Below are 17,971 nucleotides of genomic sequence, written 5' to 3'. Positions count from 1 at the left end.
CATGGCATATATTTTGCTATCCCAAATGTTAGCTTACACACCTAACACCCTCATTCAAATCACTGATGAAGATGTTGAAGAGTACTGGGCTCAACACTGAGCCTTGGGGGACTCACTGCACTCTTCCCTCCATGAAGAGGCAGTTCCATTGAGGAGTACAGGTGTGTGCACCAGTTACCAAAGCACCTGGTGTGACTAGGTCTAACCCACATTCTTCTACTTTATCTAGTAGTAGGTTATGGTCTACCTTATCAGGTCTTGCTGAAGTCCAAGTTAACTATATCAATGGCATTCCTATGGTCCACTAGGGTTGTCACCATAATCTAAGAAGGCAATATGGCTAGTCTGGTATGATCTGTTTTTGACAAACCCCATGTTGGCTTTGGGCTCTCGAGCCGGTTTTTCTTCCTTTCTGAAGGGGGGGAATCACATCAGCAATTCTATAGTGGTTCTCCGGTACTCCAGGATCTCTGATAGATATAGTTTCAGTTGTTTGGAGATCTCGTCCGCCAGCTCCTTCAGATCCCTGGGGTGTAACCCACCCGGTCCTGGGAATTGGACCTTGCCTAAGATAGACAGGCTACCATTTCTTCCCTATCTCATCTTGGGTTCCTAATCTGAATTTGGGGTGCTGTTCTTGATAGGTTGGATTGTTTATCCCTTAGGGTAAAGACAGATGCCAAGCACGAGTTAAATAGTTCGGCTTTACCCCGGCTGCTTGTCACCTTCGTGCCACTTTCTCCCAGCAAGGGACCAATCGTTTCCTTAATCTTTCTTGGTTTTATCAGGCGGGAAGATGCCCCTTTTGTATTTTATTTTATTTTATTTTATTATTATTATTATTGTGGTTGTGGTTCTTGTTGTTATTATTATTAATTTACCTTTGTGGCAGGCCTTTATTGTGAGCCTTAGCTCCCCTCACTCCATCTTTACACACACACTAGTGGCCGCCCATTAAACTCCGTCTGTGTTTACATTCTGAATATCTCTGCGCTAATCCTAGCCATAGAATCATAGCACCCTTATGGCCGGGGGGAAAAAGGGTCAGACAGGCTGGTCCCCATGCCAGAACCCACCACAAACTCAGAATGGGATGCCCGACTATGAGAGATCGCAGAAGCACCTCTGATAGCCTATGAATTTAGACAACATTCGCTGAGGGCAGAACATATAGCAGGGGTGGGTTCATCAGAGCCGACTGGCTCAACCGGACCAAGGGGACAAATTGGAGCGGAAGCTGCAGCCAGCAATCTTCAAGGGGCCGGCAGAGTGCTTCGGACACCCGGAGATCGACTTATTCGTCACGCCCCTCAACGCTCAGCTCCTGAGGGTCTTCTCCAGGTACCAGACATGGGGGGGGGGCAGAAGGGGCGGATGATCTGCGAAGCCCCCGGACCAGGGGTTGTCGGTATGCCTTGCCGGATTCCCAGGGTCATATGGGAAACCCTTCGGGAGGGGGCGGAAGGGATTCTTTTGGCGCCTCACTGGCCCCGGAGGCTGTGGTTGCAGATCTCCAGTCACTTCAGCGGAGAGGCCATGGAGAATCCCCCAGGAGGGGATATCCCTTAACCAGGGGTCGCTGGAGCACCCAGAGCTTCAATGGCTCCAGCTGACTGCTTAGCTCTTGAGCAGAGCATCCTGGGGAAAGACCTCTTCCCCCCAGGGTGATGCAGACTATCCAGACTGCCTGCATACCCTCCACAGAGCGTATCTATGGCTCCATGTGGCAGGCCTCTGCCTCATGGTGTAATCTCCTGGGGCACAATCCTAGCCAGGCCTCAGTGCCTCAGATTCTGGACCTCCTCCAGGCAGGCCGGGACAGAGGGTTAGCTTCTAACACAATTAGGAGACAGGTTTCAGCCATCTCACCAGTTCTCCTGCGTGGCAGGAACCAGAGCCTGACTCACCATCCTATGGTCAGGCAATTCCTCAAGGGAGCTTCCAACCCCAAACCGCACACAGCATTCAGGTACCATTCCTGGGACTTACACAGGGTAGGGGACGCTCCAATAGGCACTCCATCTGAGCCTTTACGAACAATTTCCCTTAAGTTCCTGATTCTCACGGTGGCCTTTCTGGTGGCCATCCCCTCCGCCAGGCAGACATACAAACTGCAAGCTCTGTCCACCGGGGAGGATCTCTCCTTCTCCCACCAAGACAGAGTGGGGTTACGTTCTTCATCCCCAGGGTGGGCCCCTGCTTCCATCAAACCCAGGAACTGATTTGCCCAACTTCTGTCCAGACACTTCCCACCCGTTAGGAAAGAAGTGGCTCACTCTGGGCGTAAGGAGGGCTCTGAAGATTACCTCAGGAGAACCAGGCCAGACAGGAAATCCGAAGCCCTGTTTGTCTCCTTCCAAATAGGGGCCTGGGTAACAGGGTGACTTCCACCACAATAGGTAGGTGGTTGCGAACCTGCGTTGCCACTGCATACCAATCGCAGAGCTTACAGACACCAATCATATCACAGCTCACTCCACGCGGAGCGCAGCCAGGGCCTGGGCCACGCAGACACCCCTGGCCGGAATCTGCAGGGCAGCCAAGTGGGCTTTCCCCTCTCCCTTTGCTAGGAACTGGACTCTTTTGCCTCAGCAGAAGCCTCTTTGGACGCAGGGCATTGCAGGCGGTTCACAGGGCGGGGCCCACGCCTCAACTGGCATGAGCGGGGGACATGGGGCCTCTTGGGTCTCCCTCCCTAGGGACGTGCAGGCTTTGGTATGTCCCATTCTGGATACTCCTCCCCCCTCACTATGGAGAAAGGGCGTTGGTACTTACCTGATACGCCTCTTCTCATAGTGGGGGGAGGAGTATCCAGTCCCCCCCTGACTATGTTTGTACGACTAAGTTTTATGTTCACAGTTTTATGAAGTTATATAAATATTGATGTTGAAGACGATAAAAGCTAAGAACTGAATTAAGAGTCTGGAGTGAATGGTGCAACGAGTCGGATGGAGCTCTTCGTCAAATCTGGGAGGGCCTGCTGGCCAGGGGGCATTACCCAAAGAGCTTATCTGACTCACCCAATCATGAGAGGACAAAGTCAACCCATTCTGGATACTCCTCCCCCCACTATGAGAAGAGGCGTATCAGGTAAGTACCAACGCCCTTTTTCATTCTCTTCTTTAATTTTTGGTGGTCCAACCCCATCATCTTTTGCTGTGATAAACAATAGTCTATCCAACTTCTTCTCAAATCTCCCAAAACCTTCCAAAATATTTTGAATTCCAGCCAGGATATTTTGAAATTTTAAGGTTTCCTCATCTGCATATTGATCCATTTCCCCCCCCCAAAAAATGAAGGAAAAAAAAAGGAAAAAGGAGTCTGATAGCCACTGCCACTCCAGCCTTCCAAGCCTCTTCTCTCTGTGTGTGTGTGTGTATTTATTTATTTATTTATTTATTCATTCATTCGTTCATTCATTCATTCATTCACTTTAAGTTAACTTAAGCACAAGTTCTTTTGTACACTTCAAAGGAGAAGGGTTCTGTCTTTTTCTTTCCTTTTCCTTCTCTTGCCAAAATATTTTCCAACAGCACCTGCAAGAAACAATTCGTGCCCTTGACTCTTCATCAGATTTTGTAAACAAGTTGCAAACTCTTCAGTTACAAAGTCAGTAGGATCAAATAGGAATGAACAAAGGATACATTGTTTCAAAAAAATAACTTCAGAATCTGGCTTCCGAATGGCAGATTCCACTTTTTCATACTTTTCTCAATTTTATGGAAAACAAAAATCTTTAATTGTCTTTGATGGAATTTAAAAACAAATAGTAGGGAGAATTTTTAAAAACAAAAAAGAGGGTTTTAATTTAAGTCAAAAAATAAGGTGGTAAAAAATAAAGGAGAAAAATCAATCCGTTCACTTCAAGCGGAGAAACAGGAAACATTATAGTCACTTCAATCCACAAAATATTGTTACAAGAAAAAACAAAAACTTTCCAAGGCAGTCCAATAAGAATTAAATTCGCCACTTATTATTTTACTTAAAGGACTAATTTATCTTTTAAAAAAGTTTCTTTGGGCAATCTTTCTCATAGTAAAAAAAAACCCTCACCTGAGGGACTCACTTTCACTTAATTCCTTCCAGAGCTGTCTCCGACTTCGTCAGCCTGGGGGCTGCCTGTTTGCCGCCGAATTGAAGCACTTCCCTTTGCGATGTCCCTGAGACCAGCAAGGCTTTGTTTTCCTGATCACCGTCTCTAAGGGATGGTTTAGGTACTGCCGGACCATCCAGTGGCAAAAGTGTCAACGGCGGTCTCGGACTGTGTTGTGTTGTCGCGATATTGGCTCCTCCTTCCTCATCTACTCAACCTTTGTTTGAGAGATAAAAGTGGCTTTTTTGTGGAATTCTAGATTTTAGGCCAAATTCCTGCAGTCTGCGCTGAACAGTCCTTGGACTCATCTTCACATTGCATTGTGCCATTTCATCTTGTATACACCCAGATGATTTTCTTCTATCATGTAGACAAAGTCTCTTAATTCTTCTAGCATCACTTGCTGTTGTGCACCTTCTCTTGCCTTTATCAGTGTGTGAGTGACTGAGTCTCCTTATGCCTCTTCAAAAACTTAGAAATGCCACCTTTGGTTAAGTTTCCACCAATTTTTCTTCTAATTTCTTTATAATTGTAGCCTTGTTCACTTAATAATACTATTTACATTGCTTTCTGGGCGACCAGTCAACTCTTTGCACCATTACTTTAATTTTATTACGTTTTACAAGCTCACTAAATGAAAGAACACAAAAAAACCCAACCAACTTGATAGCAATCACATATACTGACAAATGTCTGCCTCTCAGCTTCAATACATGACATCAATAACTGAATCCTACTGTGATCTGATTGGCTCATTGCCAAAACAAGATGACAGTTGAGTGGCACTCTAAACATTCATGCTCTTTGGCTACAATCAGATGAAGGAAAGCTACCTGATATCAACCTAAGAAAGTTGTACTTTTCTGATTATTTGGCTATAACTTTTCATACAGATAATACTGATAATTGAACAAACTTTATTGCATTACATTCTTGATTAAATTATCTTTCCATTGATATATATAATTTTATGGCACTACCCCAAAAAAAGTGGTGTTATTAGCTATCAAACCTCAAAAATACACTTTTCCCAAAGGTTTCTGCAATTTTGGCTACTACAGTACTATCTGAGGTTGGTCCAGGATCTTGGGGCATTATATTTCATCTCAAACTAATTTAACCTCATTCTGGATTTGTTCTGAATATTATTGATGTTGGATGCTATGTATCTCATCTAAGTCTTATGGATAATAAACAATATAGGAATGTCTGACTTGTTACTAATAACTTCAATTTAGAAATATCTGACTTTTCTGAGTTGTCTGTTTAAATATTTCCCAATATTTTGAAGTTATTGCATAGTTGTATGCAAAATTGGTAACATTTACTTTTTTTTCACCAGGGTTAAAAGAGAGCAAGCAGCTATAAAAATTCAGAAGAGATGGTGGATGCATATGACAAAAAGACTATTTAAACTTCTGAAACACACAATTCGTGCAGCGGTAATGTCTTGTATACCTTGTATGCCTGACTAAATATAGCATTATTGTTTTACCCTTTAACTTCTTTTTCTTTCCACACCCCCTGTTTTAAGATCGATCTCCTAAATGCAGACATATTGGTTGTGTTCAAATAACAAAGATTTCTGAAGTAAAAAAGTCTCTGTCTTGCTTCATAATATCAAAGTTGTAGAAACAGCACAGCTATCATCCGAAGCAAGCTATGTCAAAAGGCTGCTGAACAACTAAATTGAAATCCAAGTCAGCTACCAGGGAAAAGTTTCCAAACAATCAGAAAACAAACAAAAATAGCATCCGACAAATTCAGGAAGTTATGAACACATGTTGAAGGAATGAATGAAATAGCATTGTTCCAGCTATAGCCTGCATTCAAAGCTGGTACTCTAAAGTCAACTCTCAAAAACATATACAGACTCTAGCATAGAGATGTCAAACTCAAGGCCCATGCGCCGGATCCGGGAAGATGGCACAGCCATCCTGGAAATGGTAACGGGGTGGCCCACATTGCTTCAGCCAGGACCATCCCTTCCCGGCGGCTGTGAATGTGCAAAGGAGATGGCAGGTGCACAGGCCCGGTCCATGCCATCCCGGTAGTCGTCCGTGCGCATAGGAGGAAGCAGGCACATGCTGGGATAGGGTGGACCACGCCTGTGTACCCATGTACCCTCCTGTGTGGACGTGTGCCTGCCTCCTGAGGGATGGGATGGGCCAGACTGAAGCGACACAGACTGGGCATCTACCATTTATGGGACATCCACACTTAGCACGCATGGCAGCACAGGCAACAGGCAGAGTAGGGAGGAAGGCATGTGATGCGCAACACCGAATGCACCTGCTCTCATCCCATGTGGCTGGGACAGTGCAGGTGGCCTGCCAGCACATCCAGCAGCCTCTCCTCTGCATTTTTACCTCTGGCTACTGCTGCTGCTGCGGGCCAAGACAAGGTGAGGAGAATGTGGGGTGACTACTGCCAGAATCATTGACCTGCCTACTCGGCCCCATCTCTTTTTGCTTGCAGTTGGAGAGCAGGTCGCCGTTGGTCATCTCGGCCTCCTCGGGGATCTTACCCTTCAGCTGCACGTGGAGTGTAACACACCTCGCTACTTCTGTGGGCAGCTGCCACCACTGAAGCTGCTAGCAGCTCATGCAGGTCTAGTAGGCCACTGCCATCATTGCCTGGAGCACCAGGCCCGCCCAGCACAAAGGAGGCAAAGCGGCCAGCTAGAAAGCTTGAGTAGAGGTGGTAGAGCACACTCAGGCCCAAAAGGCAAAAGGCAGCCACTGTGAATGGGGAAAGCTGGGTCCCCATTTACGCTATGGTCTCCCAAGCCCAGCCAGGATCGCGTGCCTCCCCCTGTGTCTGCTGGGTCTGGGTGGCCATGGCGCTGATGGGGATCTATCTTTCCTCTTTCGCAGCCTTTATACCTAGCCGCTTCACTTCCTCCTGAGTGGCAGCGGTAGCAGGTCTGCCAAACAATGGCAGTGGCTGTACATGGGGAACATGCTCCACAGGCAGGCCAAGGGCAAGGCCCATGAGGGTGCTGAGGGGAAGATGACCAGTGACGACCTGCTCTCCAGCTGCAAACCAAATCAGACAGTGGGACAGAGTAAGCTCATCCATTGGTCTTCATAACATGCCACTTCCCCACCTCTGTCTGCTGCTAATGTCGCTGTTGCGCATGCTGCTGAGACAGCGAGCCCGATGGAGCAGGCTCCAGAGCTGCAGAGTGCGCCAACTGAGGGGTTGGAAAACATCAACCCCCCCACGCATAAAGGGCAGGGAGCGAGCAATGGCTGATCATTTCCGGCACCAGCCACCCTGACCCCCAGAGGACAACCTCAATGCTGATGTGGCCCGCAATGAAATCAAGTTTGACACCCCTGCTCTAGCACAATTAGCCATCAGGTCAGATAAAAAATCGTTTTGACAAATGGTGCCTGATGTCCGAATAAGGTCAACACTATTTCTCAGATAAATGCCATGTTTTTTTTCAGATTCAATTTTGTGCCATCCAACTATTTTACCATTTTCCCTGATTCTGTTAAAGATTCCCAACCACATGAAAATCTGAATTTTTCCTTTACATTATAAATTACAGAATTTGATGCTATTTGGAAAATTAAAATTCTGAAAGTTTGGTGTGTGTGTGCGTGTGTGTGTGTGTGTGTGTGTGTGTGAATGTACCATGTTTCCCTGAAAATAAGCACCAAGCAGAAAATAAGCCCTAGCATGATTTTAGGATGCTTGTAATATAAGCCCTACCCCAAAAATAAGCCCCAGTTAAGATTGTCAGCCCTTGGGGTGGTGGACGTGGCCAGGACAAGAGGCAGTGAGCACATGGGGGCTGATGGTTTTTGGCAGGAGCAGCATCCCACTGGCCATTGGCCGATAGATGCTGGGGCTATGCAGCCCACGCTATGCAGGTGAGTCCAAGCACTGTGACCGCTGGCCTGTCCATTGAAGCAGGAGGTGGAGACAGAGGCATGGAAGCGGGGTCCTGGCTGCCTCTTGGGGATGGGGGCTCTACCTTTCCTGTTCTCTGGGGCCGTCACAGTTGGGGCAGTGGGTGGGAGCATCATCCTGCATGTGAAGGCATAGGATGGCACCTGAGCATGCAGGGGCCACTCTGTGGCACCAACCTCATCCCACCACCTCACCTCACTTTGCGGTGGCAGAACCACCCCCTGGCAGAGGTACAGGAGGAATGCAATTCAGCCCCTCCAGATGTGCCGCACGGCCACAAGCAAAAACAGACGGGATGGGGTGGGTGTCCAGTGGACTGGATCATGTGCCTCCACTTGCTGCATGGAGGTCTGCCCCAGCAGTTGCAGTGCTCAGACTCACCTGCACTGTGTCTTATTTTTGGGAAAATGTGGTAAGATGAAAGATAAAATCTAACAAGAACCAAGAGGGATGAAAAAGAAAAGAAATAAGAAAAGAACAGAAAAAATGCAAAAAAAATGCTTAAAAAATGACTTCCGATTACTTTTATAGCAGTTTTAAGTATAAATGTAAATTAAACTCTCTTATTTTTTTAATCTAAAAACCCCATATTATGATTTCATTCTTTTCCGTTTCACACAAAAAGTCACTAAAGGGTTCTGATCAGTATTAAACCAAGATAAACAGAAACCTTTTGGGAAAAGTGTATTTTTGAGGTTTGATAGCTAATAACATCACTTTTTTCGAGTAGTGCCATAAAATTATATATCAATGGAAAGATAATTTAATCAATAATGTAATGCAATAAAGTTTGTTCAATTATCTGTAATCTATGAGACGTTATAGCCAAATAACCAGAAAAAGGAAGCACAACTTGCTTAGGTTGATATCAGGTAGCTTTCCTTCATCTCTGTAGCCAATGAGCATGAGTGTTTAGACCGCCAATTAGGTGTCATCTTGTTTTGGCAATGAGCCAATCAGATCACAGTAAGATTCAGTTATTGATGTCATGTATTGAGGCTGAGAGGAGGACATTTGTCAGTGTGTTATGTGATCGCTATCAAGTTGGTTGGGGTTTTTTTGTGTTCTTTCATTTAGTGAGCTTGTAAAACGTAATAAAATTAATGGTGCAAAGAGTTGACTGGTTGCCCAGAAAGCAATGTAAATAGTATATTAAGTGAACAAGGCTACAATTATAAAGAAATTAGAAGAAAAATTGGTGGAAACTTAACCAAAGGTGGCATTTCTAAATTTTTGAAGAGGCATAAGGAGATTCAGTCACTACAAAACCACACTGATAAAGGCAAGAGAAGGTGCACAACAGCAAGTGATGCTAGAAGAATTAAGAGACTTTGTCTACATGATAGAAGAAAATCATCTGGGTGTATACAAGATGAAATGGCACAATGCAATGTGAAGATGAGTGCAAGGACTGTTCGGCGCAGACTGCAGGAATTTGGCCTAAAATCTAGAATTCCACAAAAAAGCCACTTTTATCTCTCAAACAAAGGTTGAAAAGACTAAACTGGGCTAAAACCCATGTTACCTGGACAGAGGATATATAATTTTATGGTACTATTAAAAAAAAGTGATGTTATTAGCCATCAAACCTCAAAAATAGTGTACATTTTTCCCAAAAGATTGACACATTTTTGGTCACTACTGTAGATTAAACTGTCTCTGGAGATTCATTCTGATTCTCTAGGAAAAGTATGAACTTAGTATTTAGTACAATGCTATATTAAGGTAAAATTCATATGTATGTTACTTTGGTAAGAAATAAAACTTATATTTGATTTTTTTATTGAACATTCAGCTTTAATTAAAAAAAAAACTTTAACGCTTTTAATGTAAAGATGTAAGAAAAAAAGTGCCCCTCCCCAACAATTTCTCCATTTAAAAGCAATAGGTTCAGAAAGAACATAAAGAACATGCCATTCTGGGATGGGAATTTTTCAAAATCTCCCCTCCTAAACAGAGATATTTGAGCTAAATTAATAGCTCAATGGATTTCAAAGATATAGAATAAAAATTGCATTGCAGATTCAGGGACAAGTAAAAGAAAAGGCTATTTTTTTAAAAAAAAAATTAAACATATCCATATCTGAGCTTTAACTGTCACCATTCAAAATATATTAAAGTGCAGTATTGTACCTTTGCAATATTATGCTCCCCAGGGATCTAGACCTGCAATATATATATTCAATGTATTAGCTAGGCTTTATAGCTTGATAGTGACACCAGTTGCATTTCTCTGCATATATCACATTCTTCATTATTTTCTTTCAGCAATCCACTACAAATTTTGAGGTTTCTGCCATTAGTAATAGGAAAGTAAAGATTTATTTTCATCAGTGAGTTGATAATTTATTGGCAGTAAGAAACCAATTCTGTTTCCCAACATTTGAAATAGGAAGCATTTAAATTATAATACATATTCTAAATTAATTTTATATAGTATAAAAAATAAAATATTCCCATTTTTTAAAGCCTCATTCTTTCTTATATGTGTAAAATATTTAGCTTTTTTGCATCATTATCTCACTGTGCCTTTTTTCCCCACTGAAAATGTTGGAGCCATGGCCATATATCTCTGTCTTACATTTGTAGTAATTACAAATAATATATTGCAAAATTTATTTTTAGAGTTGAACAGCATTATCTTATAATATTTCAATTACTGTTATTTTGCCTAAAGATGGGATGGTTTTAATTTAGTGCCAATAAATATCTCAATATTCTAATTAGAGTTTATTGAAAAACAGATATTATTTTTTCTGAGTGAAAAATTTGAAAACCAGGGCTCTAATATTGTAGTGTAGATCACATTATTCAGTATTCCTCCAAATAGCCATATAATATGATTTTCCATATCTCTTTCCCACATCCTCTCTTTTCCACATCCTCATCCCAGTGATATTCAAAACCGTATACTGTGTATGCTGAGTACTCATTGAGCTATTTGCTTGTTCAAATATTTCTCCAAATATTTCAGTTTCTAAATCTTGGGCTATTTTAAGCATACTGTTACCTCTGTTTCTCTTACTAACCTCAATTTGCATACACAGTGATCATAACATTTCTGTAAATATAGAACGTTGCAAATCTATTGGATAAATACTGTATTTCTTTCAGGAGTATTGCATTAGCTATGATATTCTAAAAAGAGTGAGTCCTTTAGAAGCTGAACTTCTTAAAGAACCTACTATTCAATATAAAGTCCGATTCAGGTAAAATTAGTACTTATATTTCCTTAGTTCCATGTATGAGATTACTTTTGTCAATATGACAATGTTTTTGTATACAGAGAAGGAATCAGTGCATTTTAAGCACCATTCATATTTTGTAGTATTAGGGAGACAGCCACTAAATTTTACACTACCAAGCCAATTGTGATTTTGTTTACCATATTGTTCAAACATAGTGCATGGATCAGATTGTGATTAAGGACAAATGTAGAAACCAGACTAATACCAAAATAAGAAATGTGAAGAGAAATCAATACTTTATTGTTTAATCTGCTTTCAAAAAAGTATTTATTTATGCCACAGGAGAGCATTCAAATTTACAAAAGGGAAGTCTGAAATATAGTTTCTATTCAATAATTTCTGTGAACATCTAGCCTTTAACACATACATACATATGTTAATCTGATTAAACTGATCACTTATTGATAAAAAAATGAAGCAAGAGTTATATTGTACATTCAGAATTGGTTTTATTTATGATTGCTGAGAGATTTTTCAGAATTTTCTGTACAGTTGTAATTCAGAAAGGGGAGAATGCTCACTAAATGCTCTTAGGAATTGGATGTAGACAAATGGAAATTGTTTCTCTTCATAACAGGAAAATATTTACTGCAATATAGTCAATTACCAAAAGGCATTTTTGCATGTAGTACCTACAGTATGCTGACTCAGATTATGATAAAAAAGCAGACTCATTTGTTTCTACATTGTGCTTAAATCAGAAAAGTAGTTCTTTTGGTTGCCTTAATTTACAGCCATTAAAAATGTTTAAAATAATAATGAATCATATTGTTTGAATAGGAAACACTTAAATGAGTTATGACTTCTAAGGCAGAATATAAATAAATTTTTCATAAAAATATTCAGTTTTTATATTTCCTCCCTTCAGACTTGCTGGATCTGATTTCCCCCCTTTTATTATATTTAAAATCTTTTGTAAAACAAGAACAAAAAACAACCAATATATCAGTGGGAAAAGAGTAATAACATCGGAAAGTAAGGTAAATATACTGTTGGTTTTGATTATTTTCTATTTATCCAAACTTTTTTGCATGTTTATTATCTATCATATGTTATTTCAGCTGGAGTAGACATGTAACATACTTATCATAACTTGAAAATTTAAACATTATTTAATATTTAATCAAATATGATTTGAGGATACCTTTACCTATTAATATATCTGTTAAAACTCTTTTTAATAGGTGATCTTGAGAAAGAATTCTTTCAGATTTTTAAAGAAATAGTTATTTTCAGGGGTGAAATCAACTTACCTTCATTACTGGTTTGCAAATGTGAGCGTGCACGCTAGCTTCACTCACATGCACCACCTCCACACATGCACAAGATAGAACCGGCTGAATTGCATCACTGGCTATTTTAGGAATATAATTGGATCTCTGAATTCTCAAGGGTTGTCAATGTCAATATTTCCTGCAAAATATGTGAAATTCCACAAAAAGTACTCCTGCTCAAATAGCCCCAGATGTTTTTATGTATATCTACACATTTCAAATGTGACCTGTAACCTAAAATCATGTGGCCTGAAGTCCCAAAAAGAAAATACATTCATCCAGTCTGGAAGACAGAGGGAGAGAGTGCTTACCACCTCCTCTAGCAGCCATTTTGGTGACAGCTTTACCAGCCACCTGAGCTCAACAACTCCTCCATCTGGCACTGGTGAGAGGAAGCCAAGAGTGGAGGAGGAGGAAATGGTGGCACAGGAATGATTTCAGGCCTGTATGTAAAATAGTGTTTCTCAACCTTGACAACTTGAAGTTCTGTGGCGAGGGAATTCTGGGAATTGAAGTCCACACCTCTTCAAATTTCACCACTCCCACTACAAAATACATGAATATGGAGGTCCAACTATATATACAGTAGCAGCACGGCAGTGGGGGGTTTCAAAATTTTTTGGAATCTACTCTGTGGGTGTGGCCTGCTTTGTGGGAGTGGTTTGCCGGCCATGTGACCGGGTGGGAGTGGCTTGGCAGTCATGTGACTGGGTGGGAGTGGCCAAGACGATGTCACTGAATTCTTTGCCCCAATGGATGAACTACAATCAGATTAAAATAAGTACAAAAATAAATAATACTAACTGCAAAAGAAATAAAACAATATTGGACTCAATTGTGGTTGTAAACTGAGGACTACAGGTAACAGAAAGGACCTCTGTTTTCAGGAAGGATGAGAAACAGGAAAGATATAAACAAACAGGAAAGATATACTGTATATACTCGAGTATAAGCCTAGTTTTTCAGCCCACTTTTTGGGCTGAAAAAAGCCGCCTCGGCTTATACTCGAGTCAGTGAAAAATTTGCCCGAAATGGAGGAGAAAAAGGGGCGGGGCCATGCCGCTGGGTGACACTCGTGAATGGCCCAGTGCCCCTGTGAGTTTCCCCTCCCTCTGTGTCAGTTTGCCGCGCAGCGCGCACCGCACCATCCCCCCTCCTCACGTTCTAATGTAATGCAGGGCTGTCTTACGATTCCCCTTCCTCCCCCTCCTGCCGCTCTGCAACGATGTCCCACCTCCTCCTTGTTATGGCAAGCAGCCACATAGCGATGTCCCACCTCCTCTGGTACAGTGATCCAATGATAGGAATCACTGTGCCATGTGTCATAGGAGGAGGGACATCGCTCCCGCGGCTGCACGGGACATCATCATCACAGCGGGACATCAGCATCATGAGGTGAGTGAAGTATTTCATTGAATACACCGCTAGTTTACTGTTTTTCTTTGAAATAAATATTCAAAAACATTATTGGTATCTATTTTTATTTTTGAAATTTACCGGTAGCTGCTGCATTTCCCACCCTAGGTTTATACTCGAGTCAATAACTTTTCCATTTTTTTGTGGTAAAATTAGGTGCCTCGGCTTATATTCGGGTCGGCCTATACTCGAGTATATACGGTAGTCTTTCATCCAAGAACTTAGTTCAAGAATGAATGTCATAGGTAAATTCCCAGAGCAATACAGCTTTCCTTTTTCTGAAATTTAGTTCTCAATTCCAAAAAACAGGAATATATGAATTAGGTTCAGTACTTAGGTAGGTCCAAGTAGCTATTCAGAAGTTAGTGGTTAGAAGCAATGGTAAAGCAAGATATGGAATTAAAACCAGAAATATTTTGTTGGCTATTTGAAAGGGAGTAGACTCACAAAAATTTTAAACCGAAATTTTGGGCTCAATTGTGATCATTAGTTCTCTCTCTTTCCCTCTCTGTCCCTCCCTTCCTTCTTGTCTCTCTCTCCCCCACTTATTTTCTTTTTTCCCTTCCTTCCTTCCTTCCTTCCTTCCTTCCTTCCTTCCTTCCTTCCTTCTTGTCTCTCTCTCTAACTTACTTTCTCTTTCTCATTCTTTCTTTCTCTCTTTCATTCATACACACACCATTTCCCTCATGTCTGTCACTGACAGCTCTCAAAGAAAAGGAAGGACTCCTGCCTTGGGAAGGGGTTGGACTAAATTATCTCCATGTTCCCTTGCATTCCTTTATGTTCTCTGTCCCATTTAGTCACAAACAGCCCCATTCACTTTAAAGTTGGTCGCAAACTCCACTCATCCTGCGCGTGCCCTGGTCTCACCCAAGGAGGCGAGCTGTGGGGTGGGGAAAAGGGGGGAGTCCCTGGCTCCACGTCTTTCGATCTTCTTCCCCGCCTCGGTTCTGCGGGCAGGAGGTGCTACTGCTGAGGCGTGGTGGTGGTGGTGGTGGAGTCGGGGCGCTGCTCGCTACGCACAGTGAGCCCAGGAGCAGTAGCTGCCGCCAGCTACCCTGCGCTGCCATCACTCGCTCCTCCTCAGGCCGTCGGCTGGGCATGCAGAGGGGGAGTGGCGACAGTAAGGACAGCCGAGTGGGGGTAGCACTTTGGTGGGTGAAGAAGAGCCAAGCTAAGAGGAAAAAAGATCTGCCAGGCAGGGGAGCAGGGTGGGTTGCTCCATGGCGGGAGCCTTTTATTATTATTTTCTTTTCCCCTCACGAGAGTTACACCGACAGCAGCAGCGGCAGGAGGAGCAGCAGCCCGGTGTGCACTCCTGATCCAGCCTGCCTGAGGAACAGGAGGGGAGTTTGGCTGTTTAAAAAGCCGCATGTGGAACGCCTCTCCTATTCCTTCTTTTGCTGCCTGAACAGCCATGCAGGGTGCAAACCCTTGTCTTTCATAGCATTCTCATTTCCAATTGGGGGGATCCATGGAGAAGGATAGAAAAAATGTTTTTTTTCTCCCCCCCCCATTGGAAACGTGGCGGCTGTCAAAGCAAGGGAGCGCACCCCATGCGGCTTGTTCAAACAGAAGAATTAACAGGAGAGGAGTTTGGCTGTTTAAAAAGCCCCGTATGGTACTCCTCTCCTGTTCCATTTGCTGTTTGAACACGACACAAGGGGCGCGCTGCCTTGTCTTTCACAGCTGCCTGTTTCCAATGGGGGGGGGGGAATCCATGAATCCATGGAGATGGATGGAAAAGATGGATTTCTTCCTCCCCCCCCTGTTGGAAAGGAGGTGGCTGTCAAAGCAAGAGAGTGCGCCCCACGTGACTTGTTCAAATAGAAGTTAACAGGAGGGGATAATAGATGAACAGGAGGGGAGGATTCATTGGACAAGCTAATGGGCATGCGCTGCTCTCTCCTCTGACAGCCGCCTCATTTCCAATGAAGGGGGTGGGGAATCCATGCAATTTCCTACCTCTGCATGGATTCCCCTCCCTCCCTCTGCGTGCCCGCCAGCCAAAACCTCCCAGAAGGCTTCTGCTGGCGGGCAAGTGGGAGGGAGGGGCAGGCCTGGGGAGGGAAAGTCCTTTGGTGGCGGCAGGTGTCCTAGAAACTGTTTGCTACAAAGGACCTTCCCGAAGTTGCTTTTCTGAGCAACGGGGAGACAGAGGCAGGGACAGGTATACAGGGCCGGGGGCGGGGCAGGCTTACTTCTGGGTCCAGTGACCAACCGGCTCGCGAGAACCGGTGGGGACCGGCAGCAACCCACCCCTGCAGCAGGGCTAAGATATTGCTTGGTAAATAGTCTTAGAAATGTAAACCTTTAAAAAAATCATTTATTTATTCCTCAAATTGTACTTAATTGATTTATATTATGCTTTTCTGCTCAGTAATTATTTTAAAAATATTGCTTAGTATCAGTAACAATATTTAAAATAGTGAAATATAGAAAACAAACATTAAAAATAACTATCAGTTAAAATATGCTATGTCTTGGTTGCTCTTCTGAAGGCAGAGAAGTGCAAGTTGAATATAATTTACAAAGGATTTCATTCCATAGTTTGAAAATAATAAAAACAAAGATTTTCACAAACAGATAAATGGGAATTTAAATGGGCAGAATTTAAACGGTCACCATATTTTATCCAATTCTGCCCCTCTCCCTCACCCCAAAAATGGTATGGGAGAGAACATTGAGATATCAAGTTCTCAATATATTGGCTCCTCATGTTGTGCTAAATTACCATATTTTTTGGAATATGATGCACCTTTTCACCCCAAAAGAGAGGGTGAACATTTGGGTGCGTCTTATACACTGAATGTAGCCCCCACCCCAGAGGCCAAAACGTGAGGCATGGAGGCAGCGATGGTCTGTGGCAATCCCTGCAGCCTGGAACAACTGATTTGGGGTATTCCAGCAGGCCGATCCACCCACCAATCAGCTGTGCTGAATCAGATTGCAATAAGTGCTGAAGCTGACCTGCCTGGTCAGAGTTTGCAGCAGCAATCACATTCAGAAAGCACACACAAGTACATAGGAGTCAAAATAATAATAATATACAATACAATACCAAAAGCAGGTTTTCCAAGGTAGCAGTAAATATAAGCAAAACATAAGCAGTTTCACTTTCAGTCCTCAGCTAAGCAAGGCTCCTTCCTGTCTCCTTGTTGTTCACATGGCAAATACTGTTTCAGAGTCCAAATAGCCCTCATTGGCTGACTTAGTTGCTATGCCTATTCATTGGCTGACCTTGTTAACATGTGTTCCAAGTCAGGAAGCAAATACCATGGATACTGGTAGGCAGAGGCAGAATTGTTTTTTCTTCTTCTTTTCCTCCCCAAAAACTAAGGTGTGACTTATACTCCGGAGCGTCTTATACTCCAAAAAGTATGGTAAATTGTGTACTATTTCATAGTGCTTTACAGCCCTCTCTAAGCAGTTTTACAGAGTCAGCATTTTGCCCCCATCTGGATCCTCATTTTACCCACCTTAGAAGGATGGAAGGCTGAGTCAACCTTGAGCCTGGTGAGATTCGATCTGCCAAACTGCTGGCAGTCAGTGATCAGCAGAAGTAGCCTGCAGTACTAACCACTGCGCCACTACAATAAAAGGGAAATGCCCTTTTATTGTAGGAATAAGGATATTTTCCATTAAGCATCTGAACTCATTCTTAGTGAAATATTATCACTTTTTAACTTTATATTTTCTAATATTTTCTAGGCAGCTGTTGACGCTTGCAAATTAATGGGCTATCGGATGTATTATAATCAGATTCTTCAAGATGAACTTCAGCATAAAAGGCATGGAATAACAGATGACATAGATATTGCTACAGTAAGAGATTACATGCAAGTAAGCAGTGTTTAGATTGATCAATCACATGGGATTATATTAATTTTAAAAAATACTAAAGTTCTATTCAGTCAAGTCCAATCTCCTTAGAATCCAAATTAAAAGCATTTTCAATACATAGTTCTTAAATTGTTCTGTTGAAAGGACCTATAGCATTTGTGATGATTGGTTCA

General features: G+C 42.6%; 1 protein-coding gene across 1 annotated transcript in view; it reads left to right on the top strand.

The window, feature by feature from the left end:
* Positions 1–17,971, top strand: part of C11HXorf58 (chromosome 11 CXorf58 homolog) — a 78,516-nt gene that overhangs the window by 6,483 nt on the left and 54,062 nt on the right. The window contains exons 2-5 of the mRNA XM_032226078.1: positions 5,436–5,535; positions 11,132–11,226; positions 12,134–12,245; positions 17,667–17,798. Coding sequence (XP_032081969.1) covers positions 5,436–5,535; positions 11,132–11,226; positions 12,134–12,245; positions 17,667–17,798 — 439 coding nt within the window. The remainder of the gene's footprint in view (positions 1–5,435; positions 5,536–11,131; positions 11,227–12,133; positions 12,246–17,666; positions 17,799–17,971) is intronic.

This window comes from Thamnophis elegans, chromosome 11 (genome assembly GCF_009769535.1).
Source record: "Thamnophis elegans isolate rThaEle1 chromosome 11, rThaEle1.pri, whole genome shotgun sequence".
In the NCBI taxonomy this organism is placed as follows: domain Eukaryota; kingdom Metazoa; phylum Chordata; class Lepidosauria; order Squamata; family Colubridae; genus Thamnophis; species Thamnophis elegans.
Note: the sequence above shows the minus strand (reverse complement) of the source record. Positions and strands in the feature narration are given on the sequence as shown.